The sequence below is a fragment of the Colletotrichum siamense genome (genome assembly GCF_013390195.1).
Source record: "Colletotrichum siamense strain Cg363 chromosome Unknown KSG_Cg363_contig10, whole genome shotgun sequence".
In the NCBI taxonomy this organism is placed as follows: domain Eukaryota; kingdom Fungi; phylum Ascomycota; class Sordariomycetes; order Glomerellales; family Glomerellaceae; genus Colletotrichum; species Colletotrichum siamense.
Window position 1 is genome coordinate 2053076 of NW_023501023.1, and position 16016 is coordinate 2069091.

Sequence of the window (16016 nt, forward strand, 5' to 3'; positions counted from 1 at the left end):
ATCATCGCGCTCGGCCGTCGCGTAGAGCAGGCTGCTGAAGCAGGAGAAGCGCCTCATGCCGCCGTTCGGCGCAGCATCGATGGAGAGCAGCAACTTGCCGAACTAAAGGCCATCATCAACGACATGAAAGATCTCCTCGCCCGTATCGACAGAGATATACCGCTCTTGCACATGGCTATCACTGCGTCAGGTGAGAGTCTAAACTCGTCAATGTCTCCCAGCATATCTCCGTCTAGACTGTTGCAAGCCGGCATGTTTCTGACATTTGGAGACACTCAATATGCTGCCGACCCATCCCGGCCGGTACAGATAGGTCCGGCTTTCACTTTGTCCCTTTACATGCTGTTCATCGGCCACGCTGCACCACATCCCAAAGACCGACTGGAGAAATTGGAAACCCATCCGAGCACACCTCAAAAATCGCCGCGCAGCCCTCTTGGAGTGTCGACGGAGGCATATGGGTTCGAAGAGGGCGACAGGAAACCAGTGTGGCAGGAAGTCATCCACAAAGCCAGAGTACGACTGTGCCGGACGCCTATGGACCACGTTTTTGATGCCAACAAAGGTTTTCGAGCGGGGCGTACAAGGGGCCAGACCTTCGGTGAATCTCACCCCTTTGGTCCGTCTCGTCCCATGGGGCAGCACAATGAGTACGCGTACCACTTGGAGATTATCGAGGACCTGGACGACGGCCGTGTCCATGACGAATTGGATGCCCATGTGGCCGCCTACGACGATATCAGCTGCGCAGGTATACGGGAATCCATACCAATTCACCAAATTGCAAAATTATTCTATGCCGACACGGGCAGGATTCTAAACATTGGTAGCGATGGCCTGGATAATAACCCGGTTCTTCTCCTGAAACGGGACATACTTGCAAAGCCACCGTCACAGGTCCAGGAAGAGATGATGGCATATAGCGACGATCCTGCATCTAGGACGGCGTCCGAGACTGGAAGCAGTCTTGGTGACCAAGATGAACAGGATGACATTGATCGGCAACTCCGTGAAGAGAGCGCTGCGCTTGACACCCTGGATGAACTACCTAAGTCGCCAATGACTCCACTCAGGAGGCAATTTCCCAGCCATTTGGATCCTGAATGGATTGCATTGGAGGTTTTTGAAGAAGACGAGGCAGAGAGCAGTGAGACGGAAGACGAAGAATTTTTGGAAGAGGGAGGAAAGTTTCTCGGAGTGTCACCGACAACGTCTGCTGCTACACCGCCTGCTGCCAACTCCCGGAGAGCAAGATCCTCGTTAGACTCGAGGCTCGTAGCCCAGATTCAAAACATGTCTATGCAATCGTCGTCTCCAGTTAGAGACGTGCGCACGCCCCCGCATCCCTACACTCAGGAATTGGCGCATCGTACAATGGACAATACGGATTCTTTTGTGCAGCGCTCGCCTTTCGGCGCGGTGACCACATCGTTGTCCCTGATGGAAATGCTCATCAGGCTTACAAGTTTGCAAGAATTCCAGCAAGCGTCACATCTAACAATTCACGACCACATCCTGACATTTTTCCTTGAAGAGACATCGACGACCGGGTTAAGAGGAGAGGAACAGCTACGGGCTAGAACGGAAGCGAAGCGGCGTGTTGGTTTTGATCCATACACTGATACCCCATCTAGATGATAGAATTGACGCAATTGACATGAGCATAAGGCTAATGTCCTCTGCTTTACATCGTAACGATCAGTATAGAGTGTTGGCGACCCATTCATATCGCACGATAGTCATGACGAAGAAGACGACGACGTCGTCGATAACGATATTGAAGACAACGATAGTAGCGATAGGGATCAGGATACATGCGATTAGAGGCGACGACGACAATAGCGGGCACACACGAACTATAGCACGGGAAAGCTAATCGTGAGAAATGGACCACGCCCCCTATTCTTTAGACCTCCACAGATTGTGGTAAAAAGAAAGTCAGCCTTTACGTTCAGCGGGACTCATCCATAGGTGTATGCCCACTGCCCAGACTAGGTAGATGAGGCAGAAGGCACGAGGATGGATATCTCAGCACACTGCCTTAGTCAGCCACGCTTAGCACCGCCACAGGGACCCTAGTTATCTCCGTTCACACGGTTGTGTTGTGGCGTGGCGTCGACCCGTTGCCCATCCGTTGCTGGGGAGAGATATTATGTCATTGTTAAACGTGGTGGGTGGTACTTCGTGCATTCACTCTGGTACATACCCACGCACAATTACCCCCCAATCCTGCACCCATATACGCACCTTTTCTGGACGTGACGAGAGAGCTCGCGATAGCCAAAAAGCCCACAGACTTTGGAGACCAAGCTTTGAGCATTCCAGGTCAAATTCGCTATTTATGAGTCTCTTATGAAGTAGGTTCAGCCCACAATTGCTTGTTTTTTTTTGTTCTTTTGGGAAACATCCCAACGAAGCTCGGTGTCACTGACCCCTCCTCGAACATAACAGAAAGCCTGGCGCCGACTTTTGCTTTCGCCCAAGAAGCAACATAACTCTCGAAGAGCGAGCCAACATCTCCAGGTCACCTTGCAAGCAGCCACCGCTATCTATCCCTATAGGCGAGGACCAGTCGCGGTGTTCATACAAAACAATCATGGTCAATCAACGCCATCCCGTCAAGGGCCCTTTGCGCCCAATCAACCCCAACGACGACTCGCACTCCTCTGTGCCGAAGACATCAACACCTAGCAAACAGGCTCATGGCATTCAGAGTAGCTCTGCAAGGCCCCAGAGCCGTGGCACAGCCGCCTTAGATCCTGCTTCGCTATCCTCCAGATTCGACGCTATGCGTGTGTCAACCACGCCCAAGGGCAAGCCGCCAAATGCTACTAACATGTCTGCTCGCCGCATGCCACCTCCACAACAGTCAGACAGCCCCGACGTCGTTGAAATCACCAGCGTCGATTTCAAGCAACCATCATCGTCAAGACCAAGCTCCAAGGAAAGCCAACCTAGTCAATACGAGCAATCGATGCTGCACTCTGAGGCCCTAGAGTCATTCTTTTCAGACACCAAGCGGCACGACCCCTTCCATCCTTCTTCGTCCCCACGGCCCGTGTTTGGCCACCCGACGAAGATAGTGTCGTCTCTTAAGCAAAAGGCGGCAGGCATCTTCAACGAGCGGACATCTCGACCCGAGCATCACAGAGCTCAGCAGGTGTCTGTACCTGCCGTACCACTGTATCAAGACCAAAAACCTGCGCCTCTCACTCTCTACAGCTCTATCGGACCCGATGCAAACCCTTCCACATATCGACCGACCGGCAACTTTGGCGATGCCGATTTCTACACCGATCCAGCCAAGGCTTCTGCGGACTTGAAAGCACTCCTGGAGGGTGGCATGGAAGATGACGAGGAGGAGGATCAGGAGAAACAGGATACAGAAAAAGACGGCAAAGATGGCAGTATGGAAGGTCTCAAGGTGAAACTCCTGCCTCATCAAGTCGAGGGTGTCGAGTGGATGAAGGGCCGTGAACTTGGACCCGTCAAGAGAGGCAAGGTTCCCAAGGGTGGTATCCTGGCAGATGACATGGGTCTTGGCAAAACTCTCCAAACAATCGCTCTCATCCTGAGCAATCAGAAGCCTTCCAAGGGCGAGAAGGGCTACAAAAAGCATTTCGATGGCATTGAGAAGACAACATTGGTTGTGGCACCTCTGGCCCTGATCAGGCAATGGGAATCAGAGATCAAGGAGAAGGTGGTGAAATCGCACGGATTAAAGGTATGCGTTCACCACGGGCCCCAGCGCACTAAGCGCTTCAAGGATCTCGCGCTGTACGACGTTGTCGTAACCACCTATCAAGTGCTTGTCTCCGAATGGGGCCACTCGTCAGAAGACGAGAACGGTGTGAAGGCAGGATGTTTTGGTCTTCACTGGTGGCGTGTGGTCCTTGATGAGGCCCACACCATCAAGAACCGCAACGCAAAGTCGACAAAAGCTTGCTATGCTTTGCGGTCGGAATACCGTTGGTGTTTATCTGGAACACCAATGCAAAACAACCTTGAAGAGTTGCAGTCTCTGATCAAATTTCTCAGAATCAAGCCCTACGATGACCTCAAAGAGTGGAAGGAGCAGATTGAGAAGCCGCTCAAGAATGGCAAGGGTCATGTCGCTATTCGTCGTCTCCACAGCCTGCTTCGGTGCTTCATGAAGCGTCGCACGAAGGAAATTCTTAAGGAAGACGGCGCCCTCAATCCTGGTGGCAAGCCAACCAAAGAGGGTGAAAAGTCTGGTACCGGCTTCAAGGTCACCGAGCGCAAGGTTGTGACGGTTGCCACCGCATTTTCCCCCGCGGAGCGCCGCTTCTACGACAGACTGGAGGCTCGAGCTGATGAGAGCATCGAGCGCATGTTGAAGGGCAAGGTGGACTATGCTAATGCTTTAGTCCTGCTCCTGAGACTTAGGCAAGCTTGCAACCACCCGAAGCTGGTCGAGGGAAAGCTTGACAAGGACAAGGACGCACTCTCGACCGACGCGGGCCAAAAGAACGTATCGGCAGACATCGACGCCCTCGCCGACATGTTCGGTGGCATGGGCATCGTCACAAAGACCTGCGGCATTTGTGGCCGGGATCTGCCCAAAGATATTGCCAAGAGCGGGCAGGATACTTGTCAAGAATGTTACGATGATCTTGCATACTTCAAAGAGCATGAGACGCCAAGAAGAAAGAAGCCCAAGTATAAAAAGGGCAAGCTAGGCAAGGTGAAGAAGATTGTAGAGCAGAGTTTGGTTGCCGATGATGAGGACGAGAGCCCACAGAAGCCCAAGTCTCGGCGGCCTAGGAAACGCAATGTTGTCATGGATAGCGACGACGAGGAGGCGGAAGGTGACTGGCTCGTTCCCGAAGACCAGCAAGTCCAGCTCCGCATGGGCAAGGCCGGAGGTGAAGAAGATGAAAATGCAGAGGGTGGCGGAGACTGGATCGGATCTGAAGACTCGAGACACGGGTCTGAAGATGAAGACGACGGCAGCAACCTCGACAGCTTCGTTGTCAAGGATGATGGGGTCAAGCCCGAGGACGTGGATGATAGTCTTGCTTCAGACGACAGCCTTCCCTCGATAGCAGCGATAGCATCGCAGCTCGATGAGAAGTATAGGTCATCCAAGTCCTCCGAGGCTGACTTCGAGTCTGACTCGGAAGAAGATACCGGGGTCGACGAGTCGGAAGTATACTCTGACCGAGACTCACGCTACAAACCTAACGGCCAGGTATCGCAGATTCTCGCGTCCGCCAAGATCCGCCAAATGATGCAGCTACTGCACAAGGAGACCGACGAGCACAAGTTCATTGTATTCTCGCAGTTCACCTCAATGATGGACCTTGTGGAACCTTTCTTCCGCAAGGAGGGCCTCAAATTCACACGCTATGACGGCAGCATGAAGAATGACGAGCGCGAGGCTAGCTTGCACCGCCTGCGCAACGACAAGAACACGCGCATCCTGCTTTGCAGTCTCAAGTGTGGCAGCTTGGGTCTCAACCTCACTGCAGCCACCCGAGTCATCATTCTCGAACCCTTCTGGAACCCTGTAAGTTGTTGGACCGATAGACACGCTTTGTCTGTAGCCTAGGTTGCTAACATGTAGTCCTTCCCCCCAGTTTGTTGAGGAGCAGGCCATTGACCGAGTTCACCGCCTCACACAGACAGTCGACGTCGTCGTCTACAAGCTCACCGTCGAGAAGACGGTGGAGGAGCGTATCCTCCAGCTGCAAGAGAAGAAGCGTCTGCTCGCTGAGACGGCCATCGAGGGAGGCATGAAGAAGGACGCGTTCAAGCTCGGCTTCAAGGAGATCATGGATCTGTTCCGCCGCGATGACTCTCACGGTGCCGGTGCCGAAAACCACGACAACTATGTCGACCAGTCGCGCAGCACCTCGGCGCGAACCAGTAGACAAGGCTCCCCCGAGATCGGAATGCTACAAAAGGCCCGCAAGGCGCCGAAGAAGGCGGAACACGAGATGTTCGGTCGCCGATGGTAGGCGAGACAAGACTCGGCCGTACCTTTTGTCTCCTATTTTTCATGCTTAGATGATGAATTCGGTGATGATGGCGGAACATAGACGGTGCAGAGACGGAGAGGCCTTGTCGCTGAGATTCATCCCATCACAGCATTCAGGCGTACCATGATAAGGGGAGGGAGGCATCTGCAGAGTAGCAGCCCTGCGTGGCGTTATGGTGTTTTACGGTGTTCCTATTAGCCCGTGATTTATTATGAAATGAAGACAAGAATCATTGCACGCAGGGAAGGAACAATAGTGACGACCTGCAGGGCAAGTTGTGCCAGACAGAAGACCCGGCCGGCTCCATCCCAGAGAGCTGCCCAAAACTCTTCCAAACTCTATGCACCAAGGGTGACGAAGCAGATACGTGGAACATATTTTTGATGTCAAGTATGGTACAGATCCTAATTACGTTCTGATCAGCCCCCTTCCCCGTCATGCCTTTCTTTCTTGATGTCCAGTCGACAAATTGCTAGTTGTGGGTATGAGTGAGGCTCTAGGGACCTAGCGGGATACATTCGTTTCCCCCCTTGCACTGTCATTCGCGCTCCTTGAGCCAAAGCGTTCGAAAACATCACTGTCAAAAGACCTCCCATAGAAGATGGTGGAAAACTTCGCTAGCGTACCAAAATGAATGTCGTCATCAAACCAACTTGGTCCTTCCTTCTAAACTCAATCTCTCAGTGCGTGGCAGGCTCCGTTTCGACTCGTTCCTGCTCTAATAAACACCGCTTTGGCGATAGTAATCGTGGGCAGGAGGAGCACTCGGACCATCTGCCGCAGCACCAGGAGGAACGTATGCTCTGTACTGCGGCTGTGCTCCCTGGCTTGGCAGGCTCTGTCTGGCGTCATAGGCAGCTCCGCCGGGCTGCAGGGGTGGCGGTGTCAGGACTTCAGATCGAGCAGGGCCCGGAATCGGCGGTGCCGCTCCGGTCGGCACCGGAGGGGGGGCTTGTGTCGGGGCGTTGTTGTAGTTGTCCTGGCCCTGAGTCCCTGGGGGCTGGTAACTTTGATACTGTGGTTGTTGCGGGGCAGATGGTTGGGATGGTTGGGATGGTTGCGCCGTCGACGCTGATGGTTGGAAGGAAGACGGCGGCGGCGCGGGTACGGTGGTGTTTCCGACGGCTGGACTAGAGGTGTTGTTGCTGTTGTACGGATCATCCTGAGAGTAGACCGAGGATGTGTACGTCGCGGCTGAGCTCGGGTTGTGGGCCGCGATGGGCGAATCGTAAACAGAGGTGGCCAGCTCCTGAGCACCGTATGTGCTCTGGGGTCGCTGGTTAGGAGGCTGCGAGTAAGCAGTGTAAGCGTTGGCTGTAGGAGGAGGCGATGTGTTAATTGGTGCCGGGGCTTTCCCCGTGGACGGAAGGCGGGGGTTGTGTTCACGCTGGGGATACGGATGGTTTTGCGCGGGAGGCGGACCACCTGCTGAGGGCACCTCGGCACCGGCTACGTAGAAAGGAGCGGGTGTCGCTTGCGCCGGACGCTGAAAATTCGGCGAGGGCGTAGACTGGGGGTATTGTGGTTGCTCTATATACAACTAGTCAAACTCGATGCACTTCAAGTGGCATTCAAGGTAGTTCACCTTGGGGCGCGGGAGTGTAGAATCTCTGCTCCTGCTGCTGTTGGGGAGGACCCTGAGCAGGATACCCGGCCGCTGGCCCGGCTGGGCCTGGATACCCGCCAGGGCCTGGCCTCATGGCGTATTGATGGTAGCTGGGCTGAGGAGGGTGTGACATGGAGGATTCCAGCAGGGACTCGTAGTCACGGCGAGCCTTGATGAACTTCTCGTTCAACTGCGTGAAGTCATCTGTTCAGTGTCAGCTTTGGGTGCGTACGACGGATGGAGGAGGGCATTCACCCTTCTTCTGAGAATACTTCTCAATAAGCTTGATCAGCTTGGGCCGGATAGCTAAGGTCTGGTGGTAGAGTTTCTGCGGAGGTGCTGTTAGTCAACTGTATGTGCCCTCCGCCTGAAGGCCGGCCTTCAACTTACAGAAATTTCCTCGTTATCCTCCTCTCGCGGCGCCGTGTTGGATGTGCTCAGCAGCGTCAGTAGCTTCTCGACGTTCTTGATCTCGGCAAAAACCTCGGCCTCCATCTGAGCCTCGCGGGCCAACTCGTCGGGGGTGGGATCTGTGAGCTTCTCGACGTAGTTGAGAGGGAAAATACCCGTCTTGCCTTTGAGCGAACCCCGCCACCAATCCTTGTAGACGGACTCTAGCACCGCGATGACGTCGCCCTTTTTGAACTCCAACTCACCGGGCTCCGACGGAACGAAGTCGTATAGCGCGCGGACCCTTGATACGGTAGCTGCTGTCGTGCCCGCGGGCACAGGTGTGGGTTGACTTTGGGGCTGAGGCTGGGGCTGGGAGGAAGATCCTGGTGCAGCAGATGAAGAAGAAGCAACGGGCTCGGCAGCCTTCTTCTTGCGCTCCTCATCCTGCAGCGACAACTTCAGAGCCATCTGCAGCTCGTCCTCCTCCTTCTGGCGATCTAGATCGGTCAAGCCTGTCTTCTGGGGGGCCGAGGGGGCTTGCAGGGTTGGATTGCTCTGCTTCAGTCGGAAGTAGGCGTCGTACATGATGCCAAGGTCTGCGTCTTTGCTGAACATGTCGGACCATTCCTTCATGCGCTCAAGTATCTTGGCCTTGACTTGATTATGGGTGTTGCGGTCGTTTGCGAGTTTTAGCATGGCATCGGTGAATGCTCGGCTGGAGAGCTCTCGGTGCATGTTCTTGCCACAGTTCTGGCTAAGGGCGTTTGCGAGCTGGTGTAGTGGCGATGAGGTCAGCGGTCGGCTCCATGGGCTGGAAATGACGATGATGGGAAGCGGGGAAACTTACCTCGAGAGTATACAGCTGGACGTTGGCGTTGCGATGGGCCAGACGCTTGATCATGGCTTGTACAACCTCCTTGGGGCCATTTTGGTCGCTGCCGACACGGTCGCAAACCTCGATAATGGCTCCCCAGTCTTCCGAGGTAAGGTTCTCGTCGGTCGCCTTGGCTAGACGGAAGACACAGGTTAGCGAGGTGAGGCAGCAATCACGATACCGGTGCCACATACCGACGCCCTCGTCGAAGGGACCAGCAGCTGCTGCTCGGAACATTTTGGGCAGAAGCTATGAGCCGCCGCAAGTGGTCTGTACTTGTGATTAAGTTGGAAGATGTGTCGTGACAGGCAGTTGGGTATTCGATGCTTAGTGCCAAGAAGGTCTGCGACGAGGCAACAGCGATGAAGCGTCTCGAAGTAGTAGTGAGCAGTGGTGACACACGGCGAAAGGCAGGGGCTAGGTCGGTGGTGTTGATGTTGGGTGGGAGAGAGGTTCAGCCAAGCGAGGTAGTCTGAAAGGTATTAGGGCCTGGTCGGACGTCTGGCCGGTCGAACAGCCTCGCTGGGATTGTTTGTCGGTTGATATCCGTCCCGTACTCCACAAGGCGCGGCGAGGAAGGCGACAGGTAACGTAGAATTGGTCACCGTCAATGCGAAGGCATGTATTCAGTAATGGGTACGCAAGGTCGTTTGCGGTGCCGTTGGGTATTGTTGTAGGGCGAACGAGGAGGCAGGTTTACGCTCAGGTAGGGTAGCCGCAGGTTAAAGCAGGCAAGGTATTCGTAGGCTGGTAGGTAGGTAAGGTGAGGTAAGGTATGGGGGGCGGGCGGACCGACGACAGACATGGACATTGAAGCAGGTGCCACGGTCCATGAGGTAAGGCAGCAGACAGCGGGCAGCAGGAACCTTCCATGCCTACCTGGGCTTAACGTAGCATGAAGTGGGCAGGTGCCTGTGGGAGGTACTTTTTAGCTGCTAAATGCGAGGACAGTGACCTGTGCTCCACCGCATCGCAGCCAAACGCGGACAGGTTCTCCGCAGGCCCACTACCTGAGGCACCTCACCTTCACGCTGGGCCCGTCGTCATCATCAACCCGCACACTAGGTAATACCTATCTGGCGTTGGGCACCCGGAGGGGGGCTGAGTGGTGTTTCGCCCACGAATTACGCGGACTGCGACTGCGACTGCGCCGCGACGCCGCACCGCCACATCTGTGGACTGGTTCCAAGTCGTCGCCTCCACAAGATTCCGTGCATTCGTCAACCCAGATCCCGTCCGCAACGCCCTTGAACAGAAACGCTAGAACTGTCGTTTAATCAAAGTCGTGCCAATACGATGTTCCTCATTTTATTTGTTGCTCGAACCGGTGCTTGCTGGCTAGTTTTAATTTACTTATGGTTCTTAAGGAACCCTGCCTCCCGTTGCCGACTTCCATAGCTTGTTGAACATTGTGGCCCATCAACCTAAAATAGCAGGTCAGGTCTTGGTTTTTGTTTCTCGAGGGAAACGAAGAAGAACGCCCAAGCGACCTCAACCATACGCAGTACTGCGCCGTACGTGCGCCACACACACGGGGGGAGACTTCAAGCCACATCCGCGACCTCCACCCTGGGCAGTTGCTCGCTTCTGTCACTCGATACTCTTCGCCGTCGCCGTCCCCTTCTTTACTGTTTCTAATTACCGGAATCCGCAACTATCCTCGATCGAAACAAGTTCTTGAACCTTTCAACTACTAGCCTGTCGGTCAGCCTGCCTGTTTTCTAGCAGTCGAGACAACGACAGAGAAGGCGGCAGAGAAGGTAGCCAACAGACACCAGGGGGCACCGCGGAGCATGGCCCTTTTCGACATGCTTGCCTTCGGCGGGACTTGTGTGCGCATGCAGTGACGACGAATGGCTTGGCGAAATTCTAGGAAAAGGTGGACGTTTCTGGTTTGCCAATGACGATAAGCACTGCAAGATGAAGACACCTCTCTGCCTAGACTAGCCTGTGTCTACGCCAACCTCTGACGAAGCCCATCGTCATCAGCGTGTGATCCTCAAACCAAACCACCCAATTGGAAGGATATCTTCATCATTCACCGTCGTCTTGTTCCATTATGCCTAAGTTACTACACAAGCTTAAGCTTACTTCTTTCGATTTTGGTGCTGTGCAAAGTGGCGATATTGGATACCCTGCCCCATATGTGTACATCTCAGTCTTTATACATTCTCTATCAATTCTGTAGTCCTTAACCCCCCCTTACTCCTGTCTTCTCTGCTGCCATGTTAAACCCTTGGCCAGCGTGCAAACCAACCAACCAACCAAACGCCTGAGTACCGTACTGCCCAATCATGATGTATATGTAATGGCGCATTCATTCCTGGCAAGCTTCTGTTCTTGCTGTCATGCCGTCCCGGTTGGCAGTTCCCATCACCGGGGGCTAGGGAGATTGCACTGAGCTGCTAAGTGTCCATAGCGCTCTGCGTCTCCGTACTCTCGATTGCCAGTGATACAGTTCTTTGGCCCAACAAAAACGTACCGTCTACCATCCTCTTCGGCTGATGCCACGAGGTTCAAAATCGCCGCGGCTTCCCGAGCCAGATCCCACGTTGCCTCCACCCCGGCCTTCCTCCAAACTTCGACGTGACTGCGCGTCCATTTCCGACATATCGAAAAGCAGAGGCTCTTCGTCCATAAGGTCATGTTCGCCACGCCCGTACCGCCCGCTGGATCCCGTAAAACTACCTCGTGATGACTGAGGAGGTGTTTGCCCGCGGCCGCCTGTTGATCCCATACCGGCATACCGGCGTCTGCCAAAGGGCGAGCTGGACGGTGCAACAGCCATCAGACCGCCTGGTGGCTTGGATCCTTCAGAGGAGCCTTGTCTGATCATGTCCGCCGAGCCTGAAGACTGTATGTCGCCGGTTGGCTGCAAAGATGCCCCCTCTCGGCGAGAAGACGATTCCGCCTCTGTTTGCCTGCCCAGGAGCATGCTGAGCGTCGGTGGCTCACGGTCTTCTGCACCTAAGCTGATGCTGCGGTTGGCCGCAAACGCGAGATCGCCATCGTCGTCATCTGCTAATGCCCGATTTTGCTGCGCGACAGAGCTCGAACGTCTCGGGTGTATGCCGATCCTCGGAGAGATAGGGATGTCAATTGCAGTGGTGCCATCTTGAGTGACGGTGTCTTCCCTGGGCATCTGCGTTGTGTCGCCACTAGTATTTCCACGCTCGCTGCGGGGCTGGCTGGTGTTGTAGTTGATGATCGAGTTTTCACTCAAACGGGAAGGTACGGCTGGGGTGTGCGGCGTGTGGGGGGAAAGAGGCTTTCCTGGGGAGGACGATACTGAAACTGACGCCGGCGCGGCCATGCTCGGCACATTCGACAATTGCCGGCTAGAAGAGCTTGATGATCGATGCATCTGCATTGAAGACGTCATCGAATCTGTGAGCGCGTTGTTGGACTCCTTCATCATGTGGAACCTGGACAGCTGAGCAACAGTCCGGTTTGTTGCCCATTCGCCCTTCTTGCTGGGCTCGAAACTTTTCAGCGTCTTCTTGCTGTCCAACGCCTTCAAGAATTCAGAGATCTGGTCGTCGTCTGTTTGGAGTGATCCGGAGCTACCGCCCGCTCCTGTTTCAGCAAGAAGACCAGAGCCAGGCTGGGCCACGGACGACGAGAGGCTTTGGCGGCCACTGCTGCTTTGCTCGTCATCGCCTGTCCTGCTGGGACCGCCGTAGGATAACTTCCCCTTGCGATGGGTGAAGCTGCTGCTGTAACGACTCGTCGATGACGGTCGAGGAGAGCCCAGGACCGGGGCATCGCCGGGTTGAGGGCCGCCGCGCAGAGAAGCAGGCATACCTACTGTCAGTGATCTGCGGTTGCGAGGTTGGTTGAGCGCGTTCAGAGCAGCAGCTCGGGATGCTGGGGATGCTGGTGACTCGGAATCCAACGTACGGGGCACAGGCGACCCGGAGAGGGAACCTGCTTTGAAAGGCTGAAATGAAACAGATGGTCGGCGGCCAGTGCTGCTGAAGCCCTTGATGGATGGTCTTGCTGCCAAACCGGAGACAGGTAAGGAGCTTGGTGGATTTGGCTCGATATTTGGAGTGGTGGATTCTGGCGGTGAACTTGTGTCGGACCCAGGAGCTCGCACGGCTTTCAAGGCTGATATGGGGCTGGTGCCCAAAGGACCATCGCCGTGAAAGGTTGAAAGACTGCCATATGTCTGGTGGATGTCTGACAGGTTCCGGCTGCGACGATGCGATGGAAGGGACCCAATTTCAGGGTCGATTCTTCTGCTTTCTCTCCTTTGAGGTAGCGACGGCTTAAAGAAGTTCTCATCCACACCCATGAAGCGAGAGCTCAAAAGCGACTCGGAATCATCCACCCGGAAGTTGCACTCATTCCTGTATGTTACTGAAGCATAGAAGCGGCCCACGGGAATTTCCAAGTCGCCGAACACGTAGTCGGTCACGACATCCGGGCGGCCGTCATACAGCGGATGCCGAAGCCGGTCGATGCCATCACTCTCTGGCTCGCCGGTTCGAATGCGACACCGCGGCTCTAGCGACGGGTGAACGCCTTTGCCTAGCGAGTGTTGCGAGAATTTCCAAACTGGAAGAATTCTTGCCGCAGCGTAGAGCGAACGGAAGAAGACAATGCTCTTCTTATAAATGGTAGGTAACGTTGGACCGAAATCATCAATATCGTTGGTGGGTATCGTTTTCAACTCGATGCGCCATCTCTCCAAGATAACTTCTGTATTCCTCTTGGCAGGCGTGGGACGACCATCGTCACTTGAGTCGGACGAATTTAAAGCCTCCATAACATCCGATCTCTTCCCATTTTCGTCGACAATAACCAGACTCTGGCTAGGGGTCAGGCGCGAAGTGTCGAGGTATGTCTCAATAATCAGAGGCGGTGGTGTATTCTCGAAGCCGCCGCAATTCCTCCAGATGCGCAGCTCGTCTTTGAAGTCGTCGAACTCTTCGGTCTCAATTTGAAACTGCGAGAAACACGAAATCAGCATGTCTTCACCCATGACAAACGTATGACCACAGTGACTCACCCATTTATTCAGCTTCTTGCTCCCAGGCCCGCGAGTGTGGTATGCTGGCTTCAGATCTATACGCGATTGGAGGACGACTGAAGCGGCCTTGGTGTGGAAGTTCTACCCAAAGTTAGCTTCCTTGCATAGGCCACTGTCTCCCCGCGCCCTGCCTACCTGGATGATCTGGTCCAATTTCTTGACGGCGTCGGCCGGAGGACCAGCACCCGGAGGAGTTTCGGCGGTCGAGGAGCTGGCAACGGCAGATTCTCGGCCAGAGGTTTCGGACGATGCTCTTGCGCGAGCACCTAGTATTGCTTCTCTCGGGTTGTTCGTTCGGGACGGGTTCGTTTGAGGAGAGGAAGCGGGGGAGGAGACCCGCGGGGCGGGTCGAGCTTGTTGATGCATTTTGCTTGGGGTTGTGCGCCCCCAAAGGGCAAGGAAGGGTGGATAATGATCTGTGAAGCCGACAGACACCTGGGTGGTTGTCGACGCAATGCTGGAAGCGCGATACAGGTGCGCGAGGTGGTTCTAGACGAGGAGTGGAAGGGTGTTCTTGGTGTCGACGTGGAGGCGGTACTGGACCTGCTCATCCATCCTTCATCACAGCTTAACGTCGTTGGATGTCTCGAGAAGCCTCAATTTCGAAGGAGTCGGCGGGGGGGAGAGGGGCGAGTCGAGGGAGCGAGCTGCGATGCGGCGAAAGGGCTCCAGCGGAACCCTTGGAGAGGGCGGGCGCGGCGCGGCGAGGCAGGCAACGGCGAGCAGGGCGACGTGAACGTGGGGACTCGAAGTAGATCGAGACGAAGGATTAGACGCCGGGGTTGTTGTTGGGTTGCCGCACGAGCAGACCAAGGGGTAGCAGGCAGAGCTGCAGGGCGAAATGGACAGAGACGAGCTATGTTAGGCGGCCGTGGCTTCGACCATGGCTTTCGGTTGCCTGAGGTAAGCTTCGACGGCTCTGCAGAAACCGGGGACCTCCTCCCAAGCACGTCCTCCAACAACAACGACAACAAGCAAGCGAACGTCGCACAGATGGGATGGACGGTGACTTTCGCAAGCAGGTTGTTAAAGAATAGTGAGGGTCGATATGCAGAGAGCTGACGACGCAGTGGTTGTCGAGACGGAGTCTATCGGTGCAGGTGTCATACGCTCAATGGTTGGGAGTAGTGGTGAGCCTCGTGATCGTGGACAGGTACCGTTCCGTCATCGAGTCACCTGCTGGGGCTGGGGGGTTCAAGCGAGTACTCAAGATCAAGTGAGAGCGGTGTACTTGATATAGGTTCGTAATGAGCCCGAAAATGCAAAGGATGAGCAAACAAGAAACAGGCAAAGATCAGACGGTATATGCTAGCTCGAGCAGAGAGAGAGACTCTGAGAGTGAGGATGAGGAAGAGAGGGCGAGAGGTAGCGAAGTACTACACGACTGGGCAAGGAGTTGAGCAGAGAGACGGTCAAAACTGGGAGACCAAGTCAACAAAAAAAAACCAAAAACAACAAGGCGTGACCAGAAGGGCACGGGAATCGGAATTGATGATGCAGAGCGACGGAATGAAGGGGAACAGGCAAAACAAAGGGTTTGTTTTTTTTTGGCTGAGTGATGCAGAAGCCGGTAGACAGAACAGACAGCAGAGAGCAGACGGGGAAGAGAGAGAGAAGGTCAAGAAGAGATGGGGAGCCAAAGTGAAGGAGAGGCAAGACGGATGACATGGATGTCTCTGGGTTCCTGGCTTGGAGCTTGACAAGGTTCAGTTGGACTAGACGAGCAAGCAAGCCAGCAGCAGCAGCACGGCGCGACGACGAGAGAGGTGGTGATGAGCGAATGCGTGCGTGCCTCTCCCTCCAAGGTGTCTACCTACCTACCTAAGGAACCTGGGGACCGGGACTGCGACTGCGACTGTGACGGGGGAGTGAGGGGGGGGGGTTTGTTGCTGCTGCACTGGTGCTCTAACAAGCATCCGTGGGCCACGGACCATGCACCGAGGCAGGTGTGGAGACGGGGAAGGGGACGAGCCTCCACGTCGTGGTCCAGTTCAGTGTTGGTGTGAGTCCCGGTCCACAGCCAGCGCCGGCTGTGAGGGCGTGGTGGAGGTGAACCGTGAAGGTGCAGGTGCAGGTGCAGGTGCAGGCAGAGGCGAGGCAGGCAGG

General features: G+C 55.0%; 3 protein-coding genes across 3 annotated transcripts; 1 reads left to right on the top strand and 2 right to left on the bottom strand.

The window, feature by feature from the left end:
* Nucleotides 1-2596: 2596 nt before the first annotated feature.
* Nucleotides 2597-5981, top strand: CGCS363_v014433 (putative ATP-dependent helicase; the record flags this gene model as incomplete). The annotated part of the gene is made up of 2 exons (XM_036646282.1): nucleotides 2597-5530; nucleotides 5601-5981. The coding sequence occupies 2 exons, from the start codon at nucleotides 2597-2599 to the stop codon at nucleotides 5979-5981; spliced, it is 3315 nt and encodes a 1104-aa protein (XP_036488629.1).
* Nucleotides 5982-6720: 739 nt separating this feature from the next.
* On the bottom strand, nucleotides 6721-9112 carry hse1 (Class E vacuolar protein-sorting machinery protein hse1; the record flags this gene model as incomplete). Its single annotated transcript, XM_036646283.1, has 6 exons — nucleotides 6721-7532; nucleotides 7588-7812; nucleotides 7864-7936; nucleotides 7999-8772; nucleotides 8849-9009; nucleotides 9070-9112. The coding sequence occupies 6 exons, from the start codon at nucleotides 9110-9112 to the stop codon at nucleotides 6721-6723; spliced, it is 2088 nt and encodes a 695-aa protein (XP_036488626.1).
* Nucleotides 9113-11360: 2248 nt separating this feature from the next.
* On the bottom strand, nucleotides 11361-14276 carry ATG13 (Autophagy-related protein 13; the record flags this gene model as incomplete). Its single annotated transcript, XM_036646284.1, has 3 exons — nucleotides 11361-13826; nucleotides 13890-13991; nucleotides 14046-14276. 3 exons carry the CDS (start codon nucleotides 14274-14276, stop codon nucleotides 11361-11363), a joined length of 2799 nt encoding a protein of 932 aa, XP_036488627.1.
* Between the last annotated feature and the right edge of the window lie 1740 nt (nucleotides 14277-16016).